Source organism: Neltuma alba, unplaced genomic scaffold (genome assembly GCF_004799145.2).
Source record: "Neltuma alba isolate B1F8T4 unplaced genomic scaffold, ASM479914v2 tig00004991_pilon, whole genome shotgun sequence".
In the NCBI taxonomy this organism is placed as follows: domain Eukaryota; kingdom Viridiplantae; phylum Streptophyta; class Magnoliopsida; order Fabales; family Fabaceae; genus Neltuma; species Neltuma alba.
Window position 1 is genome coordinate 6,229 of NW_021633937.1, and position 27,845 is coordinate 34,073.

General features: G+C 35.1%; 4 protein-coding genes across 4 annotated transcripts; 1 reads left to right on the forward strand and 3 right to left on the reverse strand.

The window, feature by feature from the left end:
* Positions 1-456: 456 nt before the first annotated feature.
* Positions 457-2,737, reverse strand: LOC114746425 (probable E3 ubiquitin-protein ligase RHA4A). The gene is made up of 3 exons (XM_028934653.1): positions 2,324-2,737; positions 2,109-2,194; positions 457-817 (listed from the first exon to the last, which is right to left on the reverse strand). The coding sequence occupies exons 1-3, from the start codon at positions 2,540-2,542 to the stop codon at positions 586-588; spliced, it is 537 nt and encodes a 178-aa protein (XP_028790486.1). The 5' UTR covers positions 2,543-2,737; the 3' UTR covers positions 457-585.
* Positions 2,738-4,933: 2,196 nt separating this feature from the next.
* Positions 4,934-11,544, reverse strand: LOC114746419 (uncharacterized). The gene is made up of 14 exons (XM_028934648.1): positions 11,440-11,544; positions 11,010-11,235; positions 10,777-10,848; positions 10,296-10,370; positions 9,854-9,951; positions 9,344-9,584; positions 8,352-8,449; positions 7,891-8,131; positions 7,673-7,789; positions 7,046-7,102; positions 6,839-6,931; positions 6,657-6,721; positions 6,244-6,346; positions 4,934-5,010 (listed from the first exon to the last, which is right to left on the reverse strand). Exons 1-14 carry the CDS (start codon positions 11,542-11,544, stop codon positions 4,934-4,936), a joined length of 1,668 nt encoding a protein of 555 aa, XP_028790481.1.
* A 2,233-nt stretch (positions 11,545-13,777) lies between these two features.
* On the forward strand, positions 13,778-20,415 carry LOC114746424 (protein kish). The gene is made up of 5 exons (XM_028934652.1): positions 13,778-13,937; positions 14,261-14,331; positions 14,444-14,550; positions 17,550-17,584; positions 20,063-20,415. Exons 2-5 carry the CDS (start codon positions 14,329-14,331, stop codon positions 20,128-20,130), a joined length of 213 nt encoding a protein of 70 aa, XP_028790485.1. The 5' UTR covers positions 13,778-13,937; positions 14,261-14,328; the 3' UTR covers positions 20,131-20,415.
* Positions 20,416-22,235: 1,820 nt separating this feature from the next.
* On the reverse strand, positions 22,236-24,666 carry LOC114746420 (bidirectional sugar transporter SWEET4-like). The gene is made up of 5 exons (XM_028934649.1): positions 24,579-24,666; positions 24,335-24,371; positions 22,792-23,170; positions 22,545-22,664; positions 22,236-22,421 (listed from the first exon to the last, which is right to left on the reverse strand). Exons 1-5 carry the CDS (start codon positions 24,625-24,627, stop codon positions 22,236-22,238), a joined length of 771 nt encoding a protein of 256 aa, XP_028790482.1. The 5' UTR covers positions 24,628-24,666.
* Between the last annotated feature and the right edge of the window lie 3,179 nt (positions 24,667-27,845).

Here is a 27,845-nt window from a genome sequence, read left to right on the forward strand (position 1 = left end):
CCACCAAAAGGAGACGGGAAACACCAAGCTACATGCAAATAGAAAATATAATGTCGCGAAATAATAGTAATAATCAATAATTAGCAATTCAATAATTAATTATACAACATTTGCTAGCTCAAGGGAGTGAAGACAACAGTGATTGAAATTGGGTGAACAAGTCTGGCCCAAAAAAAAAGGGTGAACAGGAAGAAACACCAAAAACGGTCAGAACTGGGCTTGACGGGATGCTCTTCATTGCCGGCCTCATTCAACTGCACTTCTCAATTTTGAGTAATTCCAATTCCAATTTGGTGACGATGAGAGGCAGGGGCTCAAAAGGGAAAACAGAGGAGTTGGTTTATTTGATGAACTATGCATGCATGGAGGCTTATAAATATGAAGAGGTTGAGAAATGTGAGGAATTGAAAGAGACATTAGGTAACAATATATTTCCTCCTCCTTTTTTTTTTTTTGGGAATTACAATGGCAGACACTTACAATCTAAAGTTACAAGTTGCAACAAACCCGTGACATTTCGCTTACAAAGAAAAACTTACATATCACCAAGCTACTAAGCCATCACCACTGCAATATGTGTCGTTATTAGTTGGAAGAAGCAGAAGCAGAAGCAGCTTCGTCCGCAAGAGGAGGAGGTGGAGGAAGGGGTGGTGGATTCAGAAACTTGGTGGGAGGAATGATACAACATCTGCACAGTGGGCAAGTGGAGTGTGAATGGAGCCAATGGTAAATGCAATCTCTGTGAAACACATGCTTGCACTGAGGGATCTGTAATACGTCTTCTTTCATCTCAAATTCTCCCAGACACACACAACATCTGTTTCACCAAATTAGCTCACCTCAGAACAACATCATATGCAATCATTTAATCATTTACATTACATTACAAACACACACACCCAAATAACGTCTTCTTGTCCTCTTTTTTCATTGTTAATTTGTTTGTTTGGGAGGTTTTTCTAGGGTAAAGTAATATCCTGTGCCATAATGTTATCTCCTAATTGCATCCAATATTCTAATTTTATTTATGATGTATTTAATATTCTAATGTTATTGTTTGGTTGCACCCAACATCCCTTGATGTTATTTTTTGTTACATACAATACACTAATCTTATTTGTGATGCATACAATAACTTAGTGTTAATTTTTTTTGGTGCACCCATGATGTTATTTTTCTAGTCACGTCCAACACCCTAATTTTATTCTCGGTTTAAGGTGTTGGATAAACTAGAAGAAATAACATAAGAAAAGGATGTTTGATGCAACTAGAAAATAGCATTAGAGGGCTACATACCACCTCCGTTTATTAATATAAGAGTTAGTTTGACTTTTAATATGGTTTTAGATATAAGATCCTGATTTATTTTGTCTCTTATATTTATTTATTTATTCTCCTAAAGTACTTATTATAGTGGTTGCATATGTTAAATGTTTCATCAAATGCTCAAGATAGCACATTTAATTAGCAATAGTATTTTAAAGAAGATAGCATCTATTTATTACAAATAACTAACTTAACAAACTTCTTTTACTTATTTAAACTAGTTAACTGGCTCTTATATTAAAGACTGAAAGTAGTATTACTTTATTCATTTTTTTTTATATCCACAAGTTCTACGGAGGAGGATTCTTTATTCCACTTAGGTCACATTCAGACAGGTTGATCTTTTCTTTCGTCCGCTGAAACCCAAGAGATGTCATTGTTCATATATTCCACTTATCTTTTTTTTTAATTTCCTTTTGCTGTAGCTCTTTTTGTGAAAATAGTAGATGCCGTAAATGTGAGATTCTGATGGAAAAAGAAAATAAGAAAAAGAGAGAAAGAAATTGAGAATTCAATTGAAGATACTGTTAATTAATGTTTTCGCATCTTTCGAAGAGCAACGGTTCCTAATAACATCGATCGAACTAATCTCAAAGACATGTCTCCTCCATTAGACATCATATCAAGGGCTTTCAATCAATTCTATGCATGCGATAGGATATCACAAGAAGCATCTAGCTGGTGTTCATGCTGTTTTAGCGCCAATAGCAAAAGAAGAACAGGAATCTATCAAGGAAGATAAACAAAGAAAAGAGAAGAAAATGAAGATTGGAAACACTCACTGTGAATCTTTTTCTTTCAATTCTTCATCAAATAAAACTTTTGGAAGAGTGTCGAGGAACTGAAGCGTCAGATCCAAGCGACAAGGCTGCCAAAACAATATAGGGAGATTGAGGCACCAATATATGAATTGAAATCCCCAGAATTGAGTAAAGGCATATGTATAGAGATACAAATGATATAACAGAGAGAAAGAGGGATGAAGAGTGAGACTTACGGTGGAATGATAGGTAGTTGAAGGAGCAGTGGTAGGAAGAAAGTGAGGAGGGGAAGAGAGAGAGGAAGCTCTGCGCTTGAGGTAGAACAAATAAAACAAGAGAAAGAGAATGATGGAAAATAGGATTGGAATTGAGAAAATGAAGGCCTGATATAGTTTTAACTGAAGTTCTTGTGGATACAGATTTGGAGATGTGGTTGGAGTTTGAGGGACAGCCATTGTGATTCCTACTTCACTCACTTTACCTACTCAATACTCATCATCTTCCTCTTCATATATTCCGCTTCTGCTATTCTTGTTTCTCTGTCTTTTGACACAAAAAAATGCTGCGACGATTTCAGAAGAACGGCACAAGTTCATGTATCTAAAATCCTTGCTGGGATCAATTATTTAATTCAATGATGTAATTGCCTGCTGGTAGCAAGTAGAATAGTTTGATGGATGGTACAAATTCTGTTCTTTTTCAAATGATGGAACATGTTCATGACCCTCCACTTAGAAATGGACCCTCACCCCTCTTTGTATTTTAAGCCCAGTTGTCTTGATTCTATCACCAGGGGCCCAATTATTTCACCACATTCTCTCAGTGCTAACTGTCTCACAAAATCTTGCTTTCTGATTATTTATTATTATACAGATAAGAAAGGATACTATTAAAAATTCCGTATGTATCCCAAAAAAATCTTTGTTACTACTAATTTTTCCAAAAAAAAAAAAAATCATTGCTACTGCTAAAAGGGCGAGAGAGTGATTGTTGGGTACCATACACATCTAATTTTTTGTTTTGATTTCAGGGTATGCTTGTTTGTCAAACACGCCTGTCGTTATCATTATCGTACAAATTTAGTCCTCCAGCCCATAATTATAAGTGATCATATTACTTCTCCGATTATTAATATAAGACCTAATTATTGAGTTGATTTTGATCCTAAATATAAGACCCATTTATTATATTTATTAATTTTTTTTAAACTACCCATACGAACATTCTCTCAACCATAATTAAGTAAAAGATGGAGGGAGAATATTAAGAAAGATGATTATAGTGTTTTAGAAAAAACATGTCATATTTTTTATAATTAACTAATTTACCTAACTTCCTTAATCCAATCAAATTAATTAAATAAGTCTTATATTAATAACGGGAAGAGTATTTAATTAGTGATCTTATAAGACGATTAATTAGCGTGGACCATTACTGATTATAATAAACAAAGAACTTATCCTTCTCTCCCGCTTGGTGAGGAAGTGGAGAACAATAAGACATATTGCTCCAGTAACTTTGCACTGAAAAGTAGGCTTAGGATGCAGCATTAAACCTTACGTTTAATTGACAAGAGCTTTCTGTAACCCGAATAAAAGCTAACGAGCCCCCTTTCGCAATGTTTACTTGTTTGGGTTCCAGAAGAATAACCAAGAGGAAAACATAAGACAAAAATATCAGATCTCATCTTTCAGACTTTAGCTCCATGTTACATAAGGAATATAACCATGTTAACGAGATTAAAAACGATCTCAGAAAGTTCATCAAGTTGCATGGGGGATTTTCGAGAGAGATATAAAGTTGCTTGATGTGTGAACTTTCTCCTAAAAAAGAAAAGGCTTTCGGCTTCTTAATTGCTACAGAGATCTTTTTATATGATTTTACCTCGGGCCGCCTAATTCCAACTGAGGTAGTTACAAAATTGGTGCAACTTTTGCTTCCTCGACATCTTGTGAAGAATCAAGGTTGGACTTGGATATCTATCCTACTGTTGTTAGTGGATGCGGAAGCATCTCTCCCACGCGCGCACATACAAAGTGGGGTTGGGGATTGGGATCAGATCCAAAACTCCAACGTCACATCATACTTACAGCTATCTTATTTGTCACATTTATTTTATCAAAGTGCCCCAACTTTCACCGCACTTGCAATCCCCAGAAATAACAGCTTCCACATTTACATGTATCACATGTTGAATTGCTGATCGTAACTGCGAAACAAATAATGAGGTGGGACAATGCGTTCATACATTCAAAGGTAACAATCCCAGTTATGTGGATAATAGTATACAACGTGAAAAGCCAATGATTGTAAGGAAAAACCATTTTGGAGGCATCTATTATTTTTATCAATTTTTAATTTGATATTTAGATATTTTTCTCTCTTAATTAAATACCGTAATTTTACTTTATTAACATAATTAACTTTTATAATTAACAGTACAAATAGAGCGATGTTAACAGATTAAAATTAGCATATTTAATTAAGGAAAAAAATACAAAGATACCGAGTTAAAAATTGATGACGTGATTTTATTTTTCTGAATTTTAATTTCTCATCGAATATCCTCAAGAAAGTTAATGGGCATACGTTCTGTGAAGATGGGTAAAAATCAGATGCCATCCTACCTTGCATGTGTTATGTTAGCCTCATCCTTGTTATGACCTCAGAATAACTCCCATCATTAAGTGTTTTAGCATCACTTATTGGTACATTTGTAAAGAGTGGCACAAAATGTAATTATATTATATTAAAAACCCAATTTTTCCTCTTGTTTCATCTTTTATAAAATGTAACTTTGTACGATATCAGGCTTCCACCCAAACAGAGAGTGATGCGTCTTATATTTAACCATAATCGCACAGAACCATATTCCCACGAAGTGTCAAAAGCAGCATCTCTCCAATATATTCATAAAAGGCATCTGAAATGGACGGTCCATATTACAATCAAGTACAAGTGAAGGGCATAATTAAATATAATCAGAATCATATTTTGTTTGGTCTCTCCTATGCCCTTAATTCTTGTTATTTGGGCCCTATCGTTTCCAGTAATCACTCATGCTCAGCTTCTATATCAACGGGAAATAGCTCAAATAATGTGAGTTCATTTTCCCAAAGATGACGAAACATCAGGTACAGTTTAAGCTGCTTAGGGTGTGTTTAGATGAAACCAAACCATAGTTTGGAAAATAACTTCTGGAAAATAGATTCTAAAAAAAATAAATTTTGAAAAGAATAGATTTTGTAAAAAAATGATTTTGAAAAATGTGAGTATTTAGATAGTTGTTATTAGAAGTACTTTTTATATATACAAATTGGCATAAATTAATATGATAATTATAGAAAAAATATATTTTATGATATATTTTAATTTGAAGGAATAAAATTGTTAATAATATATTTTTTATTAACATATATTAATAATATATAAGATAATATAATTAATAAATAATTAATATGTATATATTTATAAGATATAAAATTAAATATGTTTATAAAAAAAACAACAAGATACATATCCTATAGGTTCTCATACTCTCTCTTTTTTCTCCAAAAGTAAAAAATTTCTGCTTTTTCCAAAACCATGGTTTTGGAATCAAAACCATAATTTTAAACCCAAACCATGGTTTTGATTTTTTTAAGGGTGTTTGACTAACATTTTTCTCAAACCATGGTTTGAGTCCCAAAACCATGATTTGAGGTGCTTGCCAAACACACCCTAATGGGAACGAGATTGAAGTCGCGATTTACCAGGCATAAAAATATTCATTTTATTTCCATTCTCAGTCTCTTTTAAAACACATCACATGCACAATTATTACTAGATTCAATTAGTTATATTTATTTTCCAGTCCCAAAAAAAAAAGTTAAATTTATTTCCTTTTGCTAAGCTTCACAAATATTTGTTTGCCTACTAAATCGCATGATAATTCAAGATTTCGGTGTCCTTCACTACATTTCCAATTTAAAAATGATTGGGCAAGTGTTTTCGCATCAAACGACTGCAAGCAAGAGAGTAAATAGAATGGTCTTGGATTTGGCAACAAGAAAATAACACAAACACTTAAAATTCCAATGCATTACCTGTCAAAACCCAAGGCCAAAGCTTGGGCAATCATTCATATCCGTTGTACGCGAGAACTCATCACTCTTACCTTTGCTGGTAACAGAACAAGATGAATTAGCACCCGAACTTGACTTGGAAAAATCAAAGACTGCCTCACTTGTATTTGTCTGGGCTTCCTTGCATGGTTCGGGCTACAAAAAAATTGCAAACGAAACACATCAATTCAACTATTGAAGATAACCGAAGGCTCATCCCTATATAAAACAAAAATTCTTCACCTAAACTTTTTTTGGGCTTCTCATGGAAACCTATTTCAAAACACGGAAAAGAAAACTTGGAAAATACAACCTATCATGTTGACTTTTGAGTATGCTTGAACATTCTGTGATCTAGATATCAAAATTTCTCAACCATGTGATCTCTATTCCGCCATAGGGCTCAGCTATGGGATAAATGACGCAGTGGCACTTGGGGTAATAATAAATAAATTTGAAACTAGACCTGGTGGGAATTTCCGATGTTATCGGTGAATTGCAAACTGACACCACCACTTGCTGCTGCAGAATCTACTTTACGCAGAATCAACAAATAGCCATGAGCATCTTAAAAAAGTTTCAAGATATCTTGTCTTAAAGATCACAGAATTAGTATGCTGGAAATTCACAAACTCCATCTTCACTTGCCTTTGGAAGACTTCACAGTCTCAATGGATTCCCTATCTCGAAAATTTTCAGATGAATTGTGACTGGGTGCCGAGGCAATTGTTGGTCCACTACCTACAATAACCCAATGTCATTGTATTATTTTCGCCGTTTAAAAGAAATAGTTGCATTATCATGATCCTTATGGCTTGTAGGTAGCTCGTTCGCTGGTCGTGTTTCCTGTCTAACCTGTAATTTTGCTCTTCGGAGCCAGACGGTTTTGTAGAAGAGACAGTATTTGATGGGCTGCCGAAGTAGCAGAAATCAATCACATGTAAGTATAATAAAGCAACGAATAAGAGCAGAGCCGGTCAATAAGACGAAAAAGAGATTCTTGTGACATCAAAGGCATGTCAAGCCTACATCTAAGATACATGCTCCAATTTCATTCAAGGTCAAGCAGTTTTTGCTGAATGATAAATCCCTTTCCTAATTTTATACAAGTCAGTGAACCTCTGTCTATCATGTCACAGTTGAAAGAACAAAACCCCGGAAATATCTTCTTGTTTTTTTTGGCCCTTTTTGGTCGCTAGAATTTGAACCCATGCCCATGCAATGAACCACAAAGACACAGGTCGGCTGTTACCCCCGGCATATCTTTGAAATAACAATGTCAAACAATAAAGCATGAACAAACCAAGTCTATCTGGAAGCTACATCATGATTTGAAATCAGGAACCTACATGATTCTAAGACACATTCAATCAAGCATAGAGAAAACACATACAAATAAAGGATCTATGATAAGATAATTAAATACGAAAAAAAGAGAAGAATGTCACACAATTAAAAGCAGAATGACGAGACAATACGCACTGTCACGTAAAGGCTTGATTGGTGGGACTATCCTGCTTGATTCGATCACGTCTGACCCAGAGCAGAGGGAGTTCGCATTTGCTTCTTTTGCTAAATAAGCTTTACTGTTAGGCTCCACTGCCGAGTAAGGCCAAAGAACATAAAAGGGAAAAATATAAAAACCTTAGCACAAAACAAGACCACTAAAAATATGAGAAAAAATTAAGTCAAATGCTGACCTTTGACGACAACTGGGTTGGCCTTTAGACAGCCGTTTTGTTCATGTCTTTGTTTCCTCTGACCAAAATTATCCCCAGTTCCTTTCTCATCAGAATTCACTGGACATTGATGGCTTTCTCTGGGATCTCCTACATCGACAAGATGGCCATCGAAGTATATTGATTCACCAGGCCTTATAACTTCATCTTTCTTCAAGAACCGGCGCTCTATTGGTGTTTTGTTCAAATCACACAGGACAACCTGAAAAGAAGTGAGCATCAAACGAATCAAGATTAATAGTATCCTGGTGTTCAGTCCACTAATCCAAAAAAGCTGTAGAATTTATGGTTGACGATTCAATATTGAAATTAAACAGGAAGCAAAACAAATTGACAACATATGAAGACACTGATGGGTTGGAGAAAAGGAAGGACAATTTAAAGAGACCAAGCAGAAACCTATAAGAAGAGTTAAAACTAACCTGTCTCCCCCGAGATCCAAAAATTTCAAGTTGCAAAAAACCATCGTGGTAAGTCTTGGATTTTTTATTGGACCTCGTTGAATATAACACCAGCCACTCTAAATTGAAAATTAAAGAGATATTTGAGGGGCCTTTAAACGAAGAGGGGAAAATGAAAATTAAAAAATGGAGAATATAATTATAAACATAACCGCAGGCAGCCTACTCCAGAGAAATTGACGAATATAAACCACAAAGGAAGCAATTATAACACAAACAAGAAGGAAAAGGTTCTCCAATCGACACATCACTTTCAGCGGATTGATATGAGATTAAATGTAACCCAGGCAAACATATGTTGATGGGTACAGTGTACAACAGCGCAATAAAACTTAGAGCTTTAAACATCTTATGATTGCAATCTATGTCTTACTTCAAACTGAAAACAGAGTTTACATTCAACTCTCCTTGGTAATTTTTATTCAAAAGTCAGCAAATACAATATTACTAATAGCATTCTGTAGAGAGATGATCAAACTTCAATTGTAAAATCAGGTGTACTAAAAGGACTAAAAGAACGTTTTTGTAAATAGAATTAAAATAGAATATTCTCTCATTTAAATCTCCTGTGTTTGATCACCAGTAAATAGAGTAATTACGAACCACAGACAAGCATACCCTGCTCCCCACACCGCTTTTAATATTCCTTCCTTCCTTGAGCAGGTTATAGCCTTCCTCTCACGTAAGACAAACCGAAAAGCTTGAGCTAGCAAGTACAGTTACAAAGTAAAGCTCACACACAAAAAGGAATGCAAAAAATAATTATATCAGAAGCCATCAGCATGAGAATAGGTAATGCAGTTTATAGTCTAAGACATTAAGAATCGATTGGGAAGGTAAAAGGCAAACTATATCCGTAAATATTATGAAAGGGAAAAAGAAATCAGAAATCAGAAAAAATAGTACACCATGGAGTAGCCAGCTAAAAAATTTCCCAGATCAAGTCAACTAACCGCTTTTTCTTGCAGTTACATTGGTGTAATGACAAGATTGCTGCCGGTGCATCTTCCTGATTTCCTCAGCATCTGTGCTTTTTTCACCTTGATCATTGGATTCTGGTTCATGATTTCCTTGATTATCACCAATGTCAACCAAATATGCATCAAATGCAAGTGATTCGCCTGGTTTAATTATGTCATCTTTCTTGAGGAATTTGCTATCTAGAAGTTTCTTGCTTGCATCAAACAGCATTACCTGAGATATAAACAAAAAAGGGGAATGCGAGCATTCATTATGCTGAATATCCAATTTTGGCTGCAACTATGTATGTGATTATATCGGACTTTTGATCATAATATTGGAGTTGGCGAGGGAGCGGACGAGATAACGAAATTATAAAATAATGCATTTACTAAATGCCCTCCCTCACCAGCCATCTACTTGGGTCAGAAGAAAGCTTTTTTTTTTTTTTGGATTGTAAGAAGGCATTACTTTTAGAGAAGGATATATGTGTAGAAGTGAACCTGTCTACTATTGGATCCAGAAACCACAAGTTTCAGAAAACCATCGTGGTACTTCTTTGCCTTTTGAGTCACTTGTGTAGTGTACAAAACCTGCCACTCTAATTAGAAAATTGAAAGCGTGGAAGTGTTAAACAATTAGCCGATAAAATTGTCACGAAAATGGAACAAGAGATCAAATGATTTCCTAAAAGGAGATTGAGAGTTATTTGCACCGAAAAAAAAAAAAGTCTTATAATTAGCTGTCGATTTATTTGTATTTAAACTTTAAAAGGTGAGAGTAGAGTGGAATTTATTCAGCTTAGTTCTGACCCGTTATTTTGAGACATGGTAAGACACTATAAAGAAAGCAAAGTAGATGCTGGCCAAAAAAAAAAGAAAGAAAGAAAGAAAGAAAGCAAAGTATATAAGCAAATAGAACATGTGTTTGCATTGAGAGACTAACCTGATGTGTTGGGTTTTGTTGTTTCCGGACTGATCTTTGGTGATCCATACTTAAGAAGCTCTCTCTTCTTAAACTCTGCAATTTTAACAATTATTATGCATATACCACTATGCTGCGGTAAGAATTCATAAAGTAACTACTGCTAGTTTACCATCACAGTTACTTGTGGCAAACAACTGCATAAGCACGAGTTTTTACAAAGAATGAGTTAATATGTAAAAATAAGTACACTAATCCAAGAGAAGCAAGTGCCTATAGAGCATGCTGCATTTGATAGGAATAGTCAGTTTTGGCCATTTCAACCCATCACAAAAGTCCCAAGCCAATGTGCAAGTGGATCTTGTGCGTGCGTGTGTGAGTGCATGGAAATATAGAATAAGCAAATAAGACCTCTAAGCACTTCCGAAGAAATTCTGAGAAGCAAAAACAAATGGACCACCAAAGAGAAGTTGTATGAATCAGGTTATGAAAGCAAGTCAACCTTTAATAATCTTTTGTGATGGGCTGAGAGCATGATGTGCTTTGCTCTCCTTTACATTAGTTTTGCTGTCGCCTATAGCATAAAACGATAAACAAGTGATTGAATGGAAAAATAAATGAAGAAGGCAGAAGTTAAAATGTTGATATTTCCAAAACAGAACAATGCGACAAATCTTTTATTCCCCTTTGTAATTAGTGATATAAATTTTTTAAGAAAGACCAGACAGCTTTTACCTGCTGAAGTCCTAATGTTTGACCCATTCAACCTATTAAATCCCCGTGCAATATTCTTATGTGCTTTATCAACATTTGAATCAGAAATAGGGTTATTATCTCCCTCAGGATCACCGATGTCAACAAGGTAGCCATTGAACACCAGAGTTTCACCAGACGTGACAGTTTCATCGCTCTTCAATAGCCTACATTCCAAGAGATTGTCGCACTCATCATAAAGCATAACCTGCATATAGATTCAGTTACTCGAAACTCATCAAATTCTGCATAAGAGTAGTAACAATGAGAAGGGCTCCAAAAAGCATTGGAAATCGAAATATAAAATATGGTTAAAAAAAATAGAGGTAATAAGTGTAGGTAGAAAATGCCGTCATCGTTCGTCCAATCCAGGACGTAATTGAAGACATGGTAGAAATCGTAGTTAGAATACCTTGTTAGTTGAACTCTCGAGTTCTAGAAAACCATCTTGGTACTTTTTGCGTTTTTGCTTGATGTGCTTCGTATAGGTCACAGTCCATCGTTTCACATTCCCCATCTTTTACGATACTTCTGCACCTAATGATCAAGATTTGGAAATTTGAAGGCATAAAGCTTCTTCGCGCGCGGAGGAAGACCGCAGGAGGCGGGAAGATTAAAGTCGTGTTTGAGGGCCAGTTTGAGTGTGTAGAATTCTGTAGCAGACGACGCCGTTTCGGTGATTTATTTTTCCTTGGCGATTAAATTGTCACAAAAGCATCCATTAAAAAAAATCAATTATGTCACCAAAAAAAAGTTCACTGTTAAGAAAATAATAAAGAGTAATCGATTAATTTGAGTAGATTGAGAAAATTAGTTAAACTAGTCATTTATAATAAATAAGTATTATTTTTTTAAAAATATCGTATTAATCAAATGTATTTAGTAGAACTATTATTTGACAAAATTTTTAACATGTGTAACTATTACAATGATTATATTAAAAATGAATAAATAAATATGAGAAACAAAGGAAATTGAGTTATTGTAAAACTGAATATAAAACTAGCTATCGTATTATGTTAGGGAGATTTTTTTTTTTTTGCCAAGGCATGGGTAGGGCTGCACATGGACAGAGCTGGACAGGGCAGGACTCTTGCCCAATGCGCATCCCGAAAAATAAATGGGCTGAAAAATGCAACCCATTGCCCAGCCCTATCCATGAAAAGCCCTAATAAGTTTGGGCGGAGTAAATGCGTGCTGGGTAGGACAGGCTTTCATGCCCAACAAGTCAATATACTACTCCCTCCGTTCCTTATTATAAGAGACGAATAACCGAATTACGTTGATAAAAAAAATAGTTAAAATTAGTTAAGAACAATCAATGTGTAAAAAGTATAATTTTTTTCAAAAATACCCTCATTAATAAGGAGATAAAGCATGAGAGAGAACAACGGTAAATTATTAAAAGAAAGAGAAGTGGGAAGGAGAGAGTGTGTGAGTTGGAGACAATAAATATGGGTAAAATAGGAAATCAATACAAAAAAGTAGAGATAACTTTTAAGTGTCTCTTATATATAGGAACATGCCATAAACATCAAATGTCTCTTATAATAAGGAACGGGGGGAGTATATCAATGAACTAATTATTTATGTCCCTCTAAATAATCTAATATAACTTTATGTTAAAATGACAATTTGGCTCTAATTTAGTTATTACTGATTAATACACTATGAAGCTACATTTTATAATGGCTGAGAGGAGTGGACTATGACAAAAAAAATATATTATTAGTATATTTTATTAAACTTAATTGTTTTTCTAGTTTTTAAAATTTCTTAACCAAATACTAATTTTTTCCCCATAACTCCCAAATATTCATGAGAGGATGGAATCAGTTATATTTAAAAAAATATTTGTTTTGGTTTAATAAATTTTTAAAGTATCTTGATCGGCTTTTAATCTTAACCAAACAAAGATACGGCAGTTTTAGAAAAAGAAGAAGCAAGAAGAAGCAAAAAAAATTTCAAAAATAACTTGATAATCCTTTCATAGGCCATCAAAGTTATGTTCAAAATAAATGATATATACTACTAAAAAAACAAATGATATATAATTACTTATCTGCCAATATACAAATTGCTAATAGTCATAATGTTCGCATTAAAAAAAAAAAAGATTGTCATACATATCACAACAAATGAGAAGACGTCTAACTTTCAAAATCGTTCAAAAATAAATAAGTTTAATAAACACTGATGCAACAATAGGTTTAATTCAAGAGATAAATGAGACTAATGAAATATGTATAAATAAAATTATATATATTTTTGCAGGCATGGCAGCATACCATGCCCGGTGCCTGGCCCTGCCGAACAATCTGCCCAACCCAAACATGCCTTTTGAGCCATTTTTTTAAGGGCGGACTGGGTATTTTTTTTACGGGTATTGCGGGCAACCAGGCTTTATGAACACCCCTAAGCATAGGTATCCTCTTGTTGGAAGCAATCTTATTCGAGGTATCATCGAGTACTAAATGTGGACATTTCTTTTAACACAGATTCGAACCTTAATCCGTCATGTTGTGAAAGATTAACCGTTTTCGCTAGACTCAAGGAGTTGAAGTGCTAGTTCAAAATCATTTTCTTTTTTGGGCCAGAATTGTTGCCTCAGATCCAATCCACTGCAGCAACCCAATTACCCAATCGAGCCCAACTGATCATGAACAAATAATCCATGATATTGCTCGAGCTCAATTTAAAAAAATAATTACCCAGTAAGAAATTTTCGGTCCACGAACCAGTACTGGAAGTTCCGGCATTTCTCCTTCCTTCGGTTCCCAGCCAAGCATCTCCAGTCTAGGGACACCGGCCACAAGCAGCCTACGGCACACCCACTAGATCGACGGACCCTGCGGCACAACGGCAGAGTTCAGGCGGCGGCTCCTTCGTCCTCCATCGGTTGAGTTTCTGGTTAGTCACCTAACACCTTTAAAATTCTAGAATCATTCAACAAACGGGAATTTACATGAGGTGCAGAAATATTAAGCAAAGTGGGAACAAGGGGATCGCTCTCTTAAATTACATTCTCATGCTTCTCTTCTTCTGAATTCAGTGGTAGGGGCCTGTGCCCTTGCCTGTCGGCAGGGAATTATATTTTCCCTGATCCGTGTGTTGAGGCGAAAGGAATCTGTCCTAACTCATAAGCCTATAGAACTAATCCTACGATTCCCTTAATAATAAAAAGTTCAACTTTTAATTAATTTCTTCTGGTTTTTTCCCGACCGTTCCTGCAGATCCAGTGGGAGATAATAGGCGGTATTGAAGGAAGCATCAGATCAATTTTAAATCCACCTTCTCAGGCATGGTAATGCCACTTCTAACTTACACTGTCTCATTTTGTTTTCAATTTCGTATGATTCAATCTGTGGCTGGCATTTACAAGTTCATTTTTTTTTCCTTCGTTTTAACGGTCTCAGTCAGCTCTTTTTAATTTCCACTCCTTTCTGACGGTGGTACTATTGGTGATTTGTACGTGCACGTTTCTAAAGATGCAGTTTCCCACCATACTTGAACAGAAAACTGGGTATGCTTTCTTTTTCTCTCGTTTGTATGCTTTCATTGACCCGTTGCCAATTTCAACTTTTCCGGAGATGTGCCACTAAATCATCATCATCAATATATCATCTTATCAATAATTCAATATACTTATATAATTCATAGAGAGACACTCTTCATAAGATTTGAATAATGTGACTCATTTTTCAAACATTCAGTTGCATTAAATTATTTACTACACTTGGTTGAATGTAGTTTCCATCCTTTAAATTTCCAGTGTAACTCTATTGGAGTTTCTAACCTTCTAGGGGTGGGCAATGGCTTGATTGGTCCAGTCTTGGTTCCATCACCAAGCAAATTCTTCTAGTTGAATGGCTTGAATTATCATACTGAAAGTAATCTATTCATCTTGTTTGAAATTGAACTAATCAATTTAGCCTATATCAGTTTGAATGGATGGGTGGCCTTTAAAGGGAAAAAATCCAATTAAACTTAATTGCAAATAAAAGCAAGGGAACATAGGAATTTTAACCATCTTGTTAAATAAAAACAAGGAGAGGGGGTTTTCAAGGTGTGAAAAATGTGTCACTTGTACAGACTAAATTTACTTCCGTTGGATCATTCTACCTGAAGATCAACCAGATGTTCATCCAAATAGATACTAAAACAAAGTCATACTCCATTCTCCTCATGCTCACAGCCACATGATGAAGTTAAAGGGAGAGGAATGAATGGATTCTAGGATTTAACCCTTCCCCTTCCTTGGGGATTTTGACTTCGGATGGAGTTTTCTCCTGTTATTTTGTTTGCCATAATCAATCTTAGTCCATCTGAATAGGATGTCTGTTCTATGAAGGAGAGAGAGTTATCATGTGAGGGAATTTTTCTCAATAGTGCAACAGCAGGAATAAAGCAGGAGGTGAATAAATGAAATTAATACCTTAAATTCTTGAGAAATGCTTGAGATCAAATGTCAGAAACACTTGAGTGCAAGAAAAGAATGATGCAAGTTGCTAGAGACAACAAGACTAGTGAGCTATGGTGGATGACATAGGTGACAGAGTGAGGATGGTGCTAGTAAGAAGAGAGGAATCTTGAGAAAGGCTCCATAATCGCAGGATTTGAGGAATATAGTTCATTGGCTTAGGTATACAACAACAACAACAACAACAAGCCTTATCCCACTAGGTGGGGTCGGTTACATGAATCACACGACGTCATCGTGCTCTGTCAACAACCCAATCCTTAGATATGTTATTGACTAGGAGGTCTCTTTCAATGACCTCATTCAACGTTCTTCTCGGTCTTCTCCTACCTCTTTTTATGGGACTCCATCTTATTTGATCCACCCTCCTCACCGGGGCCTCCAAAGGCCTTCTCTGCACATGTCCAAACCATCTTAAGCGATTTTCAACCATTTTCTCTTGGATAGGTGCCACACCAACTCTTGTCCTGATCTTTTCATTTCGAATCCTATCTTTTCTTGTATGACCACACATCCATCTCAACATCCTCATTTCTGCTACTCCAACTTTGTGCTCTTGTTTTCCCTTTATTGCCCAACATTCACTACCATACATCATAGCTGGTTTTATAACAGTCCGATAAAATTTTCCTTTAAGTTTCTCAGGTACCTTTTTATCACAAATAACTCATTGGCTTAGGTATGCAAGGCTAGTAAATACATAAATTATAAATGTAATGTGAGATTAAAGGAGTTCCACTCGAGTGCAGTGGAGTCAGATTTTCTCATACAAAGCATCAACCAAAGTCATCAGGTAAGACTCATACACTGCAGCAATGGTTAAGGTCCTACAACACTTTGATTGCCACCGCCCATGCATGCAGCACTGCCATTCTTTATCTCTAAAGGATCCAAAAATCAAGCACTGCAGTCGACTGATCCCTCTATTGAGTAGAGGGAGCGACAAGTGAACATTGACCCAATACATGAAGAAAAGAGAAATGGGGGGGGGGATGGGGACAAGTCACATGAGAAATCATGCAAGAGCTAGACGAACAAGTGAGAAGGTCAAAAGGAGGCACAGAATATGTATTGCCGGTCTTTTTATTCCTCCAGAATCAAACACCACTGGCAAAAATCAATGAAGAGCAATATCCAATGGACATCTTTGTGGCAATGCTATTGGTGACTGGTGAAGTTGATTTCAATAAAATCTGCCTTCCTGGACACGGTGATGAACATTGTAGAGCACCATTTCAATTTTCTAATTTATTAGATTGAGTTGCCTCAAAATTTAAATTTCCATCTTTCTTAACACAAGCAAGGAATCGATTAATCAATATCAATATAAAATGTAAAATCTGTAGCAAATTGTGCTATTCGCAACCCATGAAATGTATAATTCATGCCTTGCGACTTGTTCGTATGCACAGGAGTCCGTATCTTTTCAATCTAGAATTGAAAGGCATCCAAAAGTTACTTTTCCCTTCTTAAATTACAACATCTAATCAAGAAACAAGAAAAATGCATCATGCCTATATATGTTCTTTTCTGTTTTGGATTCGGATTACCTGCAACATAATATTTTTATTGTACTTTAATTTGGGTCTGACGAGAACCTACCCTGGAAAGTAAGGGTGGGGCAATGGCATGCATGTTTTAGATAATCTGATTTACCTTTGTTTTTTTCACTGAAATTTTATACACTTGAACCATGCCCGTGTCGGTAGTTTGACCCTTAAAATAGGCCTACAAATTGAAGTAGTGGGAACGCCATGTCACTTGTGGATTTAAGAGCTGCTGCTGGCTTTGATATCACCGGTCTCTCATCTTGGTTATGTCCTCGATAGGATGGCCACTTGATTTTTGGTGTTGTATATCCCTTTACATGCAACTCAATAAAAATAAGTGGTTTTAGCTTGGGATACTTTACTTTTAGCGTTCCTTCTTGTACCTTTTGGATTCCAATTATGCAAAAATCATGTATTTGTTTAAGTTAATCAGTACAGTTGCATGTATAAATTTTAGATTTTAATAAACCACTTTTTGGTGTCACCTTGCAGGTTTCGGGGATTCTTTTGGAAGGCGGCTAGAATAGGTTCGTTTTTATGATTTCTCTAGCCATGCCTATAATAGTCAGTTATATTGACTTCAATCTCGAATAGTTCAATATGGCCAGTTATTGTTTTGCTTGTTATTGCACTTGACTTTAACGTTGTTCAATGTTTGCTCTCTTGTGCTTTGTCCTATAAAAGATAGATCATTACATCAGCTCGGGGTGAGCATTTGATTATTTGGTTTGGTTAACAATGATAACCGAATAACCGAAATGTGCATATTTATGAAACCAAACCGAAACCGAAGTGCAACAATTAACCGAACCGAATTAATCAAAATAAATTCGGTTCGGTTAGTGGGCTTTTTTTTGGGCCTTTTCTGTTCCAAACAGTATGACAGTAGCTTGTACAACATAATAAAAGTCCAAACACTAATAATCTATTTGAAAGCCCACAAAAGATCCAAAAGAGCATATAAATTGATAACAAATTTAAATTCAAACATAATAAAAGTCTAAACAAACAAACTACCAGCACATCAACATTAACATTCAAAATTTTGAAGTACAGCATAGCAAAAGTCTGAATAAATCCAAGTAGTCCCCAAGCTCTCCTTACATACAACATAAAACCTGCAGCTGCCCAATTAAAGGAAGATACTTAAAGAGTGCACAACTTGAGAAAAAGAAAAACAAAAAAATCAACAGTAAAATTTATTTACTCTTAAGTCTTTTCCATGTTGTATCTACAATATATTAACAGTTGCCTCCAATGCAATTGTTTGCAAATCCCCAGCTTGAGCATCACCCATAGTTTGAGAAGACAGCTCACTGAATAAAAATACCAGTTACAACATATCACATAGCACAAAGTACCATTATAAGTCAATATCAAAATTCTAACACTATTAATTTATAAGTCAAATGAATCACATCATCAAATTTCTATGAGATTTATACAAGATAACATACGGTTATTTTAGATTATTTTGTATACTTAATATTAATATATTGCACACATTGCATGCAAGATAATGTAGAGATTGTGTTTGACTTGATTTTGCAGGTGCACACATTTCATATAAATAATAATTAGCAAATTGGTCGTAATTTATGAGGGATAAAAAGATTAATTGAGCTATCTAAACAATCAAAACTATTAGAGGCATTCTCGCAAGTCATTTGTCGTTTTTAGGTTATGTGCTTATTGGTTAATTTTGTCAGAAAAAGAAAATCCACTGAAAAAAGTTTGGGAAGGAAATAAAATCTGAGCCAAAAGGAGGGATTGGTGGAAAATGGGCAAACTAGAAAGTAGACAAGAGGGCAAGAGGCACACAATGATACATCAAAAGAGCCCCAAATAAAAACTTGATCGATGGCCATGCGCATTGACACAGACCAGTTCAACTACCTTCATCTATCTTTCTTGTACTCTTTCGCAAACCATACTCCACTTTTTGAAACATCATTCTCTAAATTTTCAATGCCCATGCCCAAGAAAAGGTGCTTTTCTTCGAATAATGTTAACCCCTAAGCACTGTTGAATCCATCCATGCCGCCCAAATCAACTCCTAATGGACCCAATGCAAGAGAGGCTAATGCAAGCTGAAATTTTCATATGTATATATCTTACCTCACAATAGTGAAGACTGAATGCAAGAAAATCGGGGGATTTCGACTGGAATCAACAGCCAAGGAGGGAGGACACTGGAATGCGAGTGCCGACTGGCGACTACAAATCTGCAATGTGAGTTGTGAGTCTGAACTTTGCGGTGGCCAAGGAGTGGAGATATGAACTTGTAAGGACGAAGGTTGAAGAAGGAGAAAGGAGAGAAGGAGGTCGGCAAGTTGCAAGATGCCAAGATCTAGGGCTTTAGAGACGGGAGTGAAAGAGAAAGACTGTGGGAGAGAGACAGGGAGTGATGGAGGCGAAGTGGCAAACACGACTTATGTAAGTATTTTTCTTAATAACAAGGGAGGCTGGTCAAAAAAAGAAAAGAAAAATAGGGAGGCCGGTCAAAAAGAAAGAAAATAGAGAAAGATTAAAAAATAAAAAAAATAGTTTTTTTTAAAATAAATTTCGGTTATTTGGTTATAACCGAAATATTTTAAAAGACATCAAATCGAACACCGATAACTGAAATAATCGAAATAGTTAACTAAAAAAAAAAGCCAAATTAAACGAACCTAAAAAACCAAATTAAGTTTAGTTCGATGTTCAGTTATGGTTCGGTTTTACTCACCTGTAACATCAGCTATCTCTACCACCCAAAAATGTAATGCCACTTGTGCTATTCAAGACCCCTAAGCATGCTTTTGGTAGTAGCCGTATTTGCATGCGCGTCAATTCTAGGAACACTCATTATTTCTTGGTTTGCTTTGCTCTTTATTTTTGTTTTCTTCTTGGAAAGTCCTGTTTTTATTTAAGTGTGAAAAGTTTGTTGAATTTCTAGCGGCTGAAGGCCCAAGCCTTCTTTTGCTATAGGTAAATGATTAGCTTTGTGACGTGACATTGTGCAGGTGAACGTTTGAGCCCTTGGGTGGCAGCAGGATGTTTTACAATGGGCGTGTCTATCCTATTCTTCTGAAAGGGGTTTAGCTTGCAAAAGTTATAGCAAATCTATCACTTCATCCATTGACTAGTGTGATTTATTGAACCCTGTCGATCCCAAATCCCACTTATATAATGAGGATTATGGATCTCTGAGTTGAATGGTTGAAGCTTGTTAGTGCGTTTTTTATGTAGTATTGCAGCGCAACCTGGTAGGTAGTTTCTGCATATATTCAACGTTCATTTCCCTCCTGAGCGGAGGAACGTGTCCGTTATGATCATTAACTTGAGTATTGATAAAGTTCATTGATGATTGTATGCTTCTTGTGATCTTTCCTCTTGGTAGGTGTAAGAGGTCAATTGGCTATCATAAGTTGGATTCTTCTTCATTTTAATCCTAACATTTGATGATGTTTATAACATTTGGGTCATACCAAAGTCAGAGATTTTTTTTTGGGTGAATATATCAAAGTCAGAGATTGAGCCGTCAAAGATATGGTACTGGGACTTGTGCACACGCACACGTGCACACAGACGTAGAGCCCTGGGAATATTCAACTTGATGATTAATAATTAGCACGTAAATTTAGCCCGATCTATCTGATTCCGGTTTCCAGAGCCCTGATATCGGGATACATCAAAACCAGTAGGAGCGGATGCACAGTAATTAGCGTTGCTTTGCTTAAAATTAATGGCAATAGACAAATTCGCGCCTAAATGACTACTAATGCCCATCTATAAGATCTTCACTGGGATGGCTGATACTCTAGTCTCTCAGAATCAAGTTTATAGCTTCAGTACCCTCACAAAAAGCCTTGAATTTTGCTAAAATCCCTAGTCCCAGCAGCGATTGGGACACAAATCGAACTAATGAATGAGGGTATTCCGGTGACTGGAGCAAATTTATAGCTTCCCTTTGGGAAAATCACTCAAAAATTCTTGATTGCAAAATCTATCTAAAGGCATCTAAAATTTGTTTAACAATTCAGGTACAACTTCTTTTTATTATGTGTAGCTATTCGTTAACTATGTGAGAATTATCTTAAAAAATATAAGACTATATTATACACAGTCGAGGAAGAGTTGTACCTATGAAAGATGAGTTGCCTTTGCTCATGAATTTGAGTCCTTAGATATATTTGGGTAATAAACTTTTACAATTGAGTAATTTTCAGTAATTTCCCTTCTTTTTTCCCCTTGTCTTCTTAACTGGCATAATCCATAGAGTAACATCAAAGAGATTTAACCGCACTCTAGCCGTCTTCATGTCAAGCTTTGATGCTTCCTCAAGCAAGTTTTCCCATTAATTTTGACGGAGAACTCATTCAACTAAACGTTTTAGTTCAGGCCCAAAAAAAAAAAAAACTAAACGTTGTAGTCCTTAGGTAAAATAATTGTTGTCATTCTTAATGATGCTCCAACTTAATACAATAAAACAATTTAATCTAAAATTTTTATTGCGCATTTTGGTAATGCTCAATTGTGCGAAAACATGCAATAAAATTTGTTTTCAAATTTTGTAAATAACTCATCTTTCACAAGGTACTACCTGGTCGAATTACATATTATATGCCTCATCTGCATCAGACCACGTTTCTTTCATCTGCATCTTCATACCAGCTCTGAATTTTCACTTTTAAAAACCATCAAATTTAATCCAAACCCGTTCGTAATTGCAATGATCTGAGGGGAAACAACTTCCCTTCGGACTAGACTTGTTTGCTCAAACGCAGCTTATTATTATTACCTCATAGGACTAGAGTTTATAAACCCATTGGAAGTGCAGTTACTTGTTAATGGCAAAAGATCATATTATCGGTGGAGTTCATTCCACAACATAGAGGCTAATAAAACTGTTTTTTCTTCCAATTAGAACTTAAATCACGAGTCAATATATCTTTGGAGTTGGAAGCAGATACGAACATGCACGCTTTCCTTTATTTTATTTTCCTTCCTCAGCGTTCAGACTGAGGACCACAAAACCTCATACTCATCAAAGCTAAATCTGGAGGGGATTAAAGCAGTAGAGAGATTAGAAAATAATGGTGGGACAACAAAAGACTCATGCTCTAATTTGGCCACCTAAAATCCAGCAGGATTATTATATTTTTATATATAACAGACGTCTCCCTGTTAATCATATTATTTGGGAGCAGCCTCAATCTTGTCGGGGCCTCGGCTTCCATTTCCGACGACAACTTCCGACAGATTATTCATCTCTGATCCTTTGGCCTTCCTCGCAGCCAACAACCGCTTTGTGTTCTTGTAATAGGTAGCATACAGAATAAGCTGAGCCGCCGCCAATAACGTCCCAAGCCCATTCGGCACCTGAGCATTAATCAGAAACAAACACCAGTATATATACTTCAACATTTGTTTATAACTTTGATATATATATATGTGTGTGCGTGTGTGTGAATTTTGAGAGGGAAGAAAGAGAGATTTATTTACACTGACAAAAGGATCAAAACGAATAAGAGCGTAAGTGGTCCAAGCGACGCCGTTTCCAAAGGCGGCGAGAGAGATGAAGAAGGGCATGAATTCAACGCTCTTCGTGGTGATCACCAATTTCTGCTCAATCAATTCAAAGTTGATAACGCATTAGTCAAGTGATATATATATATGTGTGTGTGTATGTACGTATGTATGTATAAGAGATCGATGGAGAACAATTGTTAAGAGTTGATGGAGAACGAACCATGACCGCTAAAGGAGAAGCGTACATCATGATGTTGAAGATAATGCAGAGGGTTCCGACGATGGCGGAGCGTTTCTTGTGAGAATGAGCGAGAGTTAAAGTGAGGACGGTAAGAGTAGCGATGAAGATGAGCTCGAGGATGAACCAGGCGAGGACCTTGACTCGCTTTCTGGGAGGAGAATAGATGAGGAAGAGGGCGATGAAGACGATCTCGATCACAACGCCGGAGCCGTTAATGGTGACGACAAGGATGCTGTGAGGGTGGACGATCGGAAGGCCGTACAGCGTCCAAACCATACAGTTTACCAGAGTCGCTAAGTACGGCGCCGGCGAGAATTCCTGTACCGACCCTTTCTTCCATATTCCCACAAACGTTGGCCTGTGTTTACGCATTCAATATTCCTTTCATTTTCAACATTATTTTCAGCCTCACACATGATGATACTATTTATGCATATATAATAGAATGACTGAACTAATTATAAGATTAAACATTTATTCTATCTAATTTTTTGACTATAGAAAATTATGATTTAAAAATTTGTTCTTAATTTTAATACTCTTCCAGTACTTAATATAAGACTTGATTATTAAGTTGATTTTGATCTTAAATATAATACTTATTTCTCATATTTATCAATTTTTTTTAAATTACCCCTATCGACACTCCATCAACCATAATTAAGTAGAAGAGGGAGGGAGAATATTAAGGAAGATGATTATGGTGTTTTAGGAAAAACATATCATATTTCTTATAATTAACTATCTTACCTAACTTTTGTAATATAATCAAATTAGTTAAATAGATCTTATATTAAGAATCGACGGAGTACATTATATTAAAAATAACTTATAAATAGAACTATTTAAACAAACCCAGGCCAGTCCTTATTGTCTTATCTAGTGTCTATCAATTACGTTAGTTCAAGATGATTATTGCTATATATGAAAAATGTTTCTGCTGTAATTATGCTATAGTATGCAATCAAAGAGATCAAAATGACACTTGTCCAGTTTTCAACACCGATTGAAACATATGCTGGCCCAGAGATTTTCCCAGTCAAATCAAATCAGCCACTAGAAAGACACTCCACTATTGTGCGATGTGTTCGTGTCTAATTTGAATTAGATCATGTATAGTAATTAGCAACATGCGAATAAAAAAAAAATCACATTTTATATCAAAACATCATATCCATCTTAAAGGGGACTGAGAGTATTAAATCTCAATTTAAACATATGCAAATGAAAATCTAATTGTAAATTGAGAATACAACTAGAATTTAATTGTTATTCTCTCATCTTTTTCACTTTACATACAATCTCTAGTATGCAAATGAAAAGTGATAAATTAATAATAAATGCATGCATCTTAAAGGGGACTGAGTCTCAGTGATCTTAAAAGTTTTCAATTAATATTGAAGTATAACTAAATTTTCAAAATAAAATCAAAAGAAAAAAAATAGCATAAAATGTTGATCTCCATTTGCAGGGGAGGAAGATGATGATAAGCTAAGCAGTGAAAGAGAGAAATGAATCTTACACTGGAGACAAGAACAGGAAGCCGGAGATGATGTTTCCTGAAAATTAAGGTAATAAAAACATGCACACACAACACAAGTAATCAAAATCTCTCAGTAAAATACTTCTTCACTTCGAAATATAAAATCTTTATACACACTAATATTAGGACCAGAGGAGTACGACACAAGGGGAATTAAATTAAAGGTTTGATATAGACACAAATTAAACGATGAGAATTAAAAGGAAGGAGTTAAAGAACGGACCTAAGATACCGACGACAGTTCGAGCAACCTCTGCAGCAGCAGCAGTCATGGTGGCCGCCGGCGGCAAGCTTATGAAGACTGAGAGAGGAGAACTTTTGGGGGGGGGTTAATGAAAGTGAAGAGTGAATAAGAAGTAAGAGAGTGATGGAGTCGGAGTGAGAGAGAGAGAGAGAGAGGGATTTAAATGGAGTTTGGTGGCAGGGGAGGAAAGGTGGTATATGATATATATGCATGACATGTAGGGTTGGGGCTTGTGAAACTTATATATAGAGGCGTAATGGTTTCTTTGGCACTTACCAGCTTGGCACTGTGTTTGAGGTCATCTCACATTTCTCCAGAAAGCGACTTCACTCAATTTTACTACGTCTTCTCGTTGCTTGCTTCATGCTAATTGCTTGCATGCTTACGGGTCAATCTCTCTCAATGCCCACTCCCACGGAACTAGATTTATCATGAAATTCAGTTCAGGGTAAAAGTAAAATTTTACCCTGGTTTTATTTCTCAGCTAAACTCTCTACTCAATATTTTTATCCCATTTTTTGTTTGTCCAATTTTACACATGGTCTTTTTATTTTAGTGCATCTAGCGTCCTAATTTTATTTATAATAAATCTAGCACAGTGTTACACGTAACTAAAATATAACATCAAGATGCTGGTTACATAAAAATAAGATCATAAGTATTGTACTATTAAAAAATCAGGATATTAAACGCTAAGATATGGGTAAAATTGCATATTTATCCTTCAGTCTAATGTGAAGTAAAAAGGTTTTTTTTTTCAGAAAAAACAATGTTGTTTTAAGTAAGGTAGAGATTTCAAACTTCATATTTGAAAAATTTACATTAACTATAATAATTTATCACTCAAAAGTGCATCTTTATTAAGCTAAGACAAAATTCATATATACAACAAATTAAATCCGAAAACTGAGACTTGTGATCAGGGACAGATGAAGTATAAATATAAATAGTTAAATACTATAACTTCAAGTGTGTGGCTCTATTTTCCTTTGACTCATCACTTCAGAAGTGAATGCAAATTTTAATTTCTCTTACCATGCACACTCAGATTCCATATATACAGAATTAATCATTGGATACAAACAGCAGAAAGTAGAAATCCAGGTAGATTTTTCACACATTGATGACAGCTATTTTTCCGAGAATCTCACTTTTAATTTGCGAGCTGAAAAGTGAATTGTAATAATGTGCCGCTATATATATGTGTGTAATAACCATTAATATATTCCACCACCTAGAAAGACCATATTTCTTCTGTCGGGTCCACTTAATTATCTCTTCCATTTGCCATTGAGAATCTTGAGACAAAATCAATAAGGATTGAGTCTAATAAAAGGGTTAATCCCTCACAACGTGGTAAATCAAGTTTTGAATTTTTACCAAGAGAGATGCCCACACGTCTTAAATAAAATTGTCTCAAATAAAAAAATACCCATAGTTTAGCCCAAAAAAAAATCTTAAGACAATAATCCTGTACACTACTGCTTTTGTTACATCAGATTGATGGAGACTTTAGAGAGCAATTTAGGCTTCACTGTTCAAAAGATTTATCACTTACCTGGCTATAGCAAACTTCCAAACCAAGAAAAACAACTTGCTGAACGTGGTTAATTGAAAGGTCTACTCAGAATAGCAAAATCCAATATATCAGTTTTATCTGAAAATGCAGAAACGAGGAGGGGGAGGGGCAGAAATTCTAAGTATAGATATGCTATTATAACAATTTTATGTTTTTAATTTCTTCTTTTTATTATGCCCAAAGTGCTAGAATGACTAAAGCTTAGAAAAAGAAAGCTCGAGAAGGAAGTCAATTAAGGAGGAAAGCAAAAGACAATAGGATAAATTTTGCTGAGTCGTTCAATTATCATCATATATGAGTGTGCACAAAATGGGAGTAGGAAGCCTAATAAAGAGAAATTATATATAATATAGACAATCAATTCTACAATGATCGCATGGCACAAGATTGAGTTAAATAAAATACTCACTCCAATCTTTTAAAACTAGTTAACTAATTTATATAAATTAAGAAAATCAATTGAGTTAATCATTTGTCATTAATATGTCAGAATTTTGTAATAATTTTTCTAAGACACCCCTCATAAAGAAAGAAGACAAAATTTAATTCACTCTTGTATTTTATGTTTGAAAAAAATTAATTAATGAAGCAAAAAAAATTGAAATCTTGTAAATAAAATTATAAAATTTCTCTAATAAGTAGCTCTTACATTTAAAACTGAAAAAACTTATAGTTCTAACAAGACACTACAGTCTAACAGTTATTATGATTGTTAATATACACCACTATATTACAAAATATTTAAAGCATTTGTAAGAAATATTTAAAGCATTTGCAAGCCTATATGACAGAATGTTTAAAGCATTTGTAAATTTTTTTTATGGATATTCTCCTTATTAGAAATAAAATGTTTTCACTTTTAGTAAAAGAAAGACCCACACATCATTTAATGATTTTAATTGCAAATAACGTTGGAACATTGTGGTAAGACCATCAGCCATATTAACTTCAACAACTTTTTAATATATGTGATTCAGATAAATAATTGATTGATATTGACTAAGTCTTGAGTTAAATAATCGAATGAATTAGATTTTTTCCGTGGAACGAGTAATCAATAATTCAGCCATATGATATTGAACTGTCGACAAATTAAAATTCATGGAAGTTATCCGATATCCCTTATGTTTTGGTTGAGAAGAAAGTTATTGCAGACACAAATCCTCTCTATTTAGAGCCTAAGTACACTATGATGTTGAAATATAGGACCTTGAGCGGGCGGCTTCATACACATTCTGTTTCTTAAAGAATTATTTTGTCCTTGTCAAATTATTAACATGGCCGCCGTTATAAGACGTGGAACCCAAAATGGTGGAGAAACCTATAGTTAATTAAATTAAAAGGGAAAAAGTGTATTTCTTTTGGAAATTAATGCATATAATAATATGACAAAACACTGTAAGTATATGGACTTTGAAAACCGAAAAAAAAAACACACACACAAAAGCAAAGATAAAAAGAAGTAAAGAAATGAGTTGAGATAACAGTAGTAGATAATCATGTGTTTGAAAGAGTTGAGCTTTTTTTTTTGGTGGGATTTTAAATTGCTTATTCCACTTAAACCAAGAAGGCCAATGATTATATAACACCAGAGTAAGCTTACAAGAAACAATAAGTTAAAAAATATTGATGGAGCTAGCCAGTCTTTGTCACCATATAGTGTTATG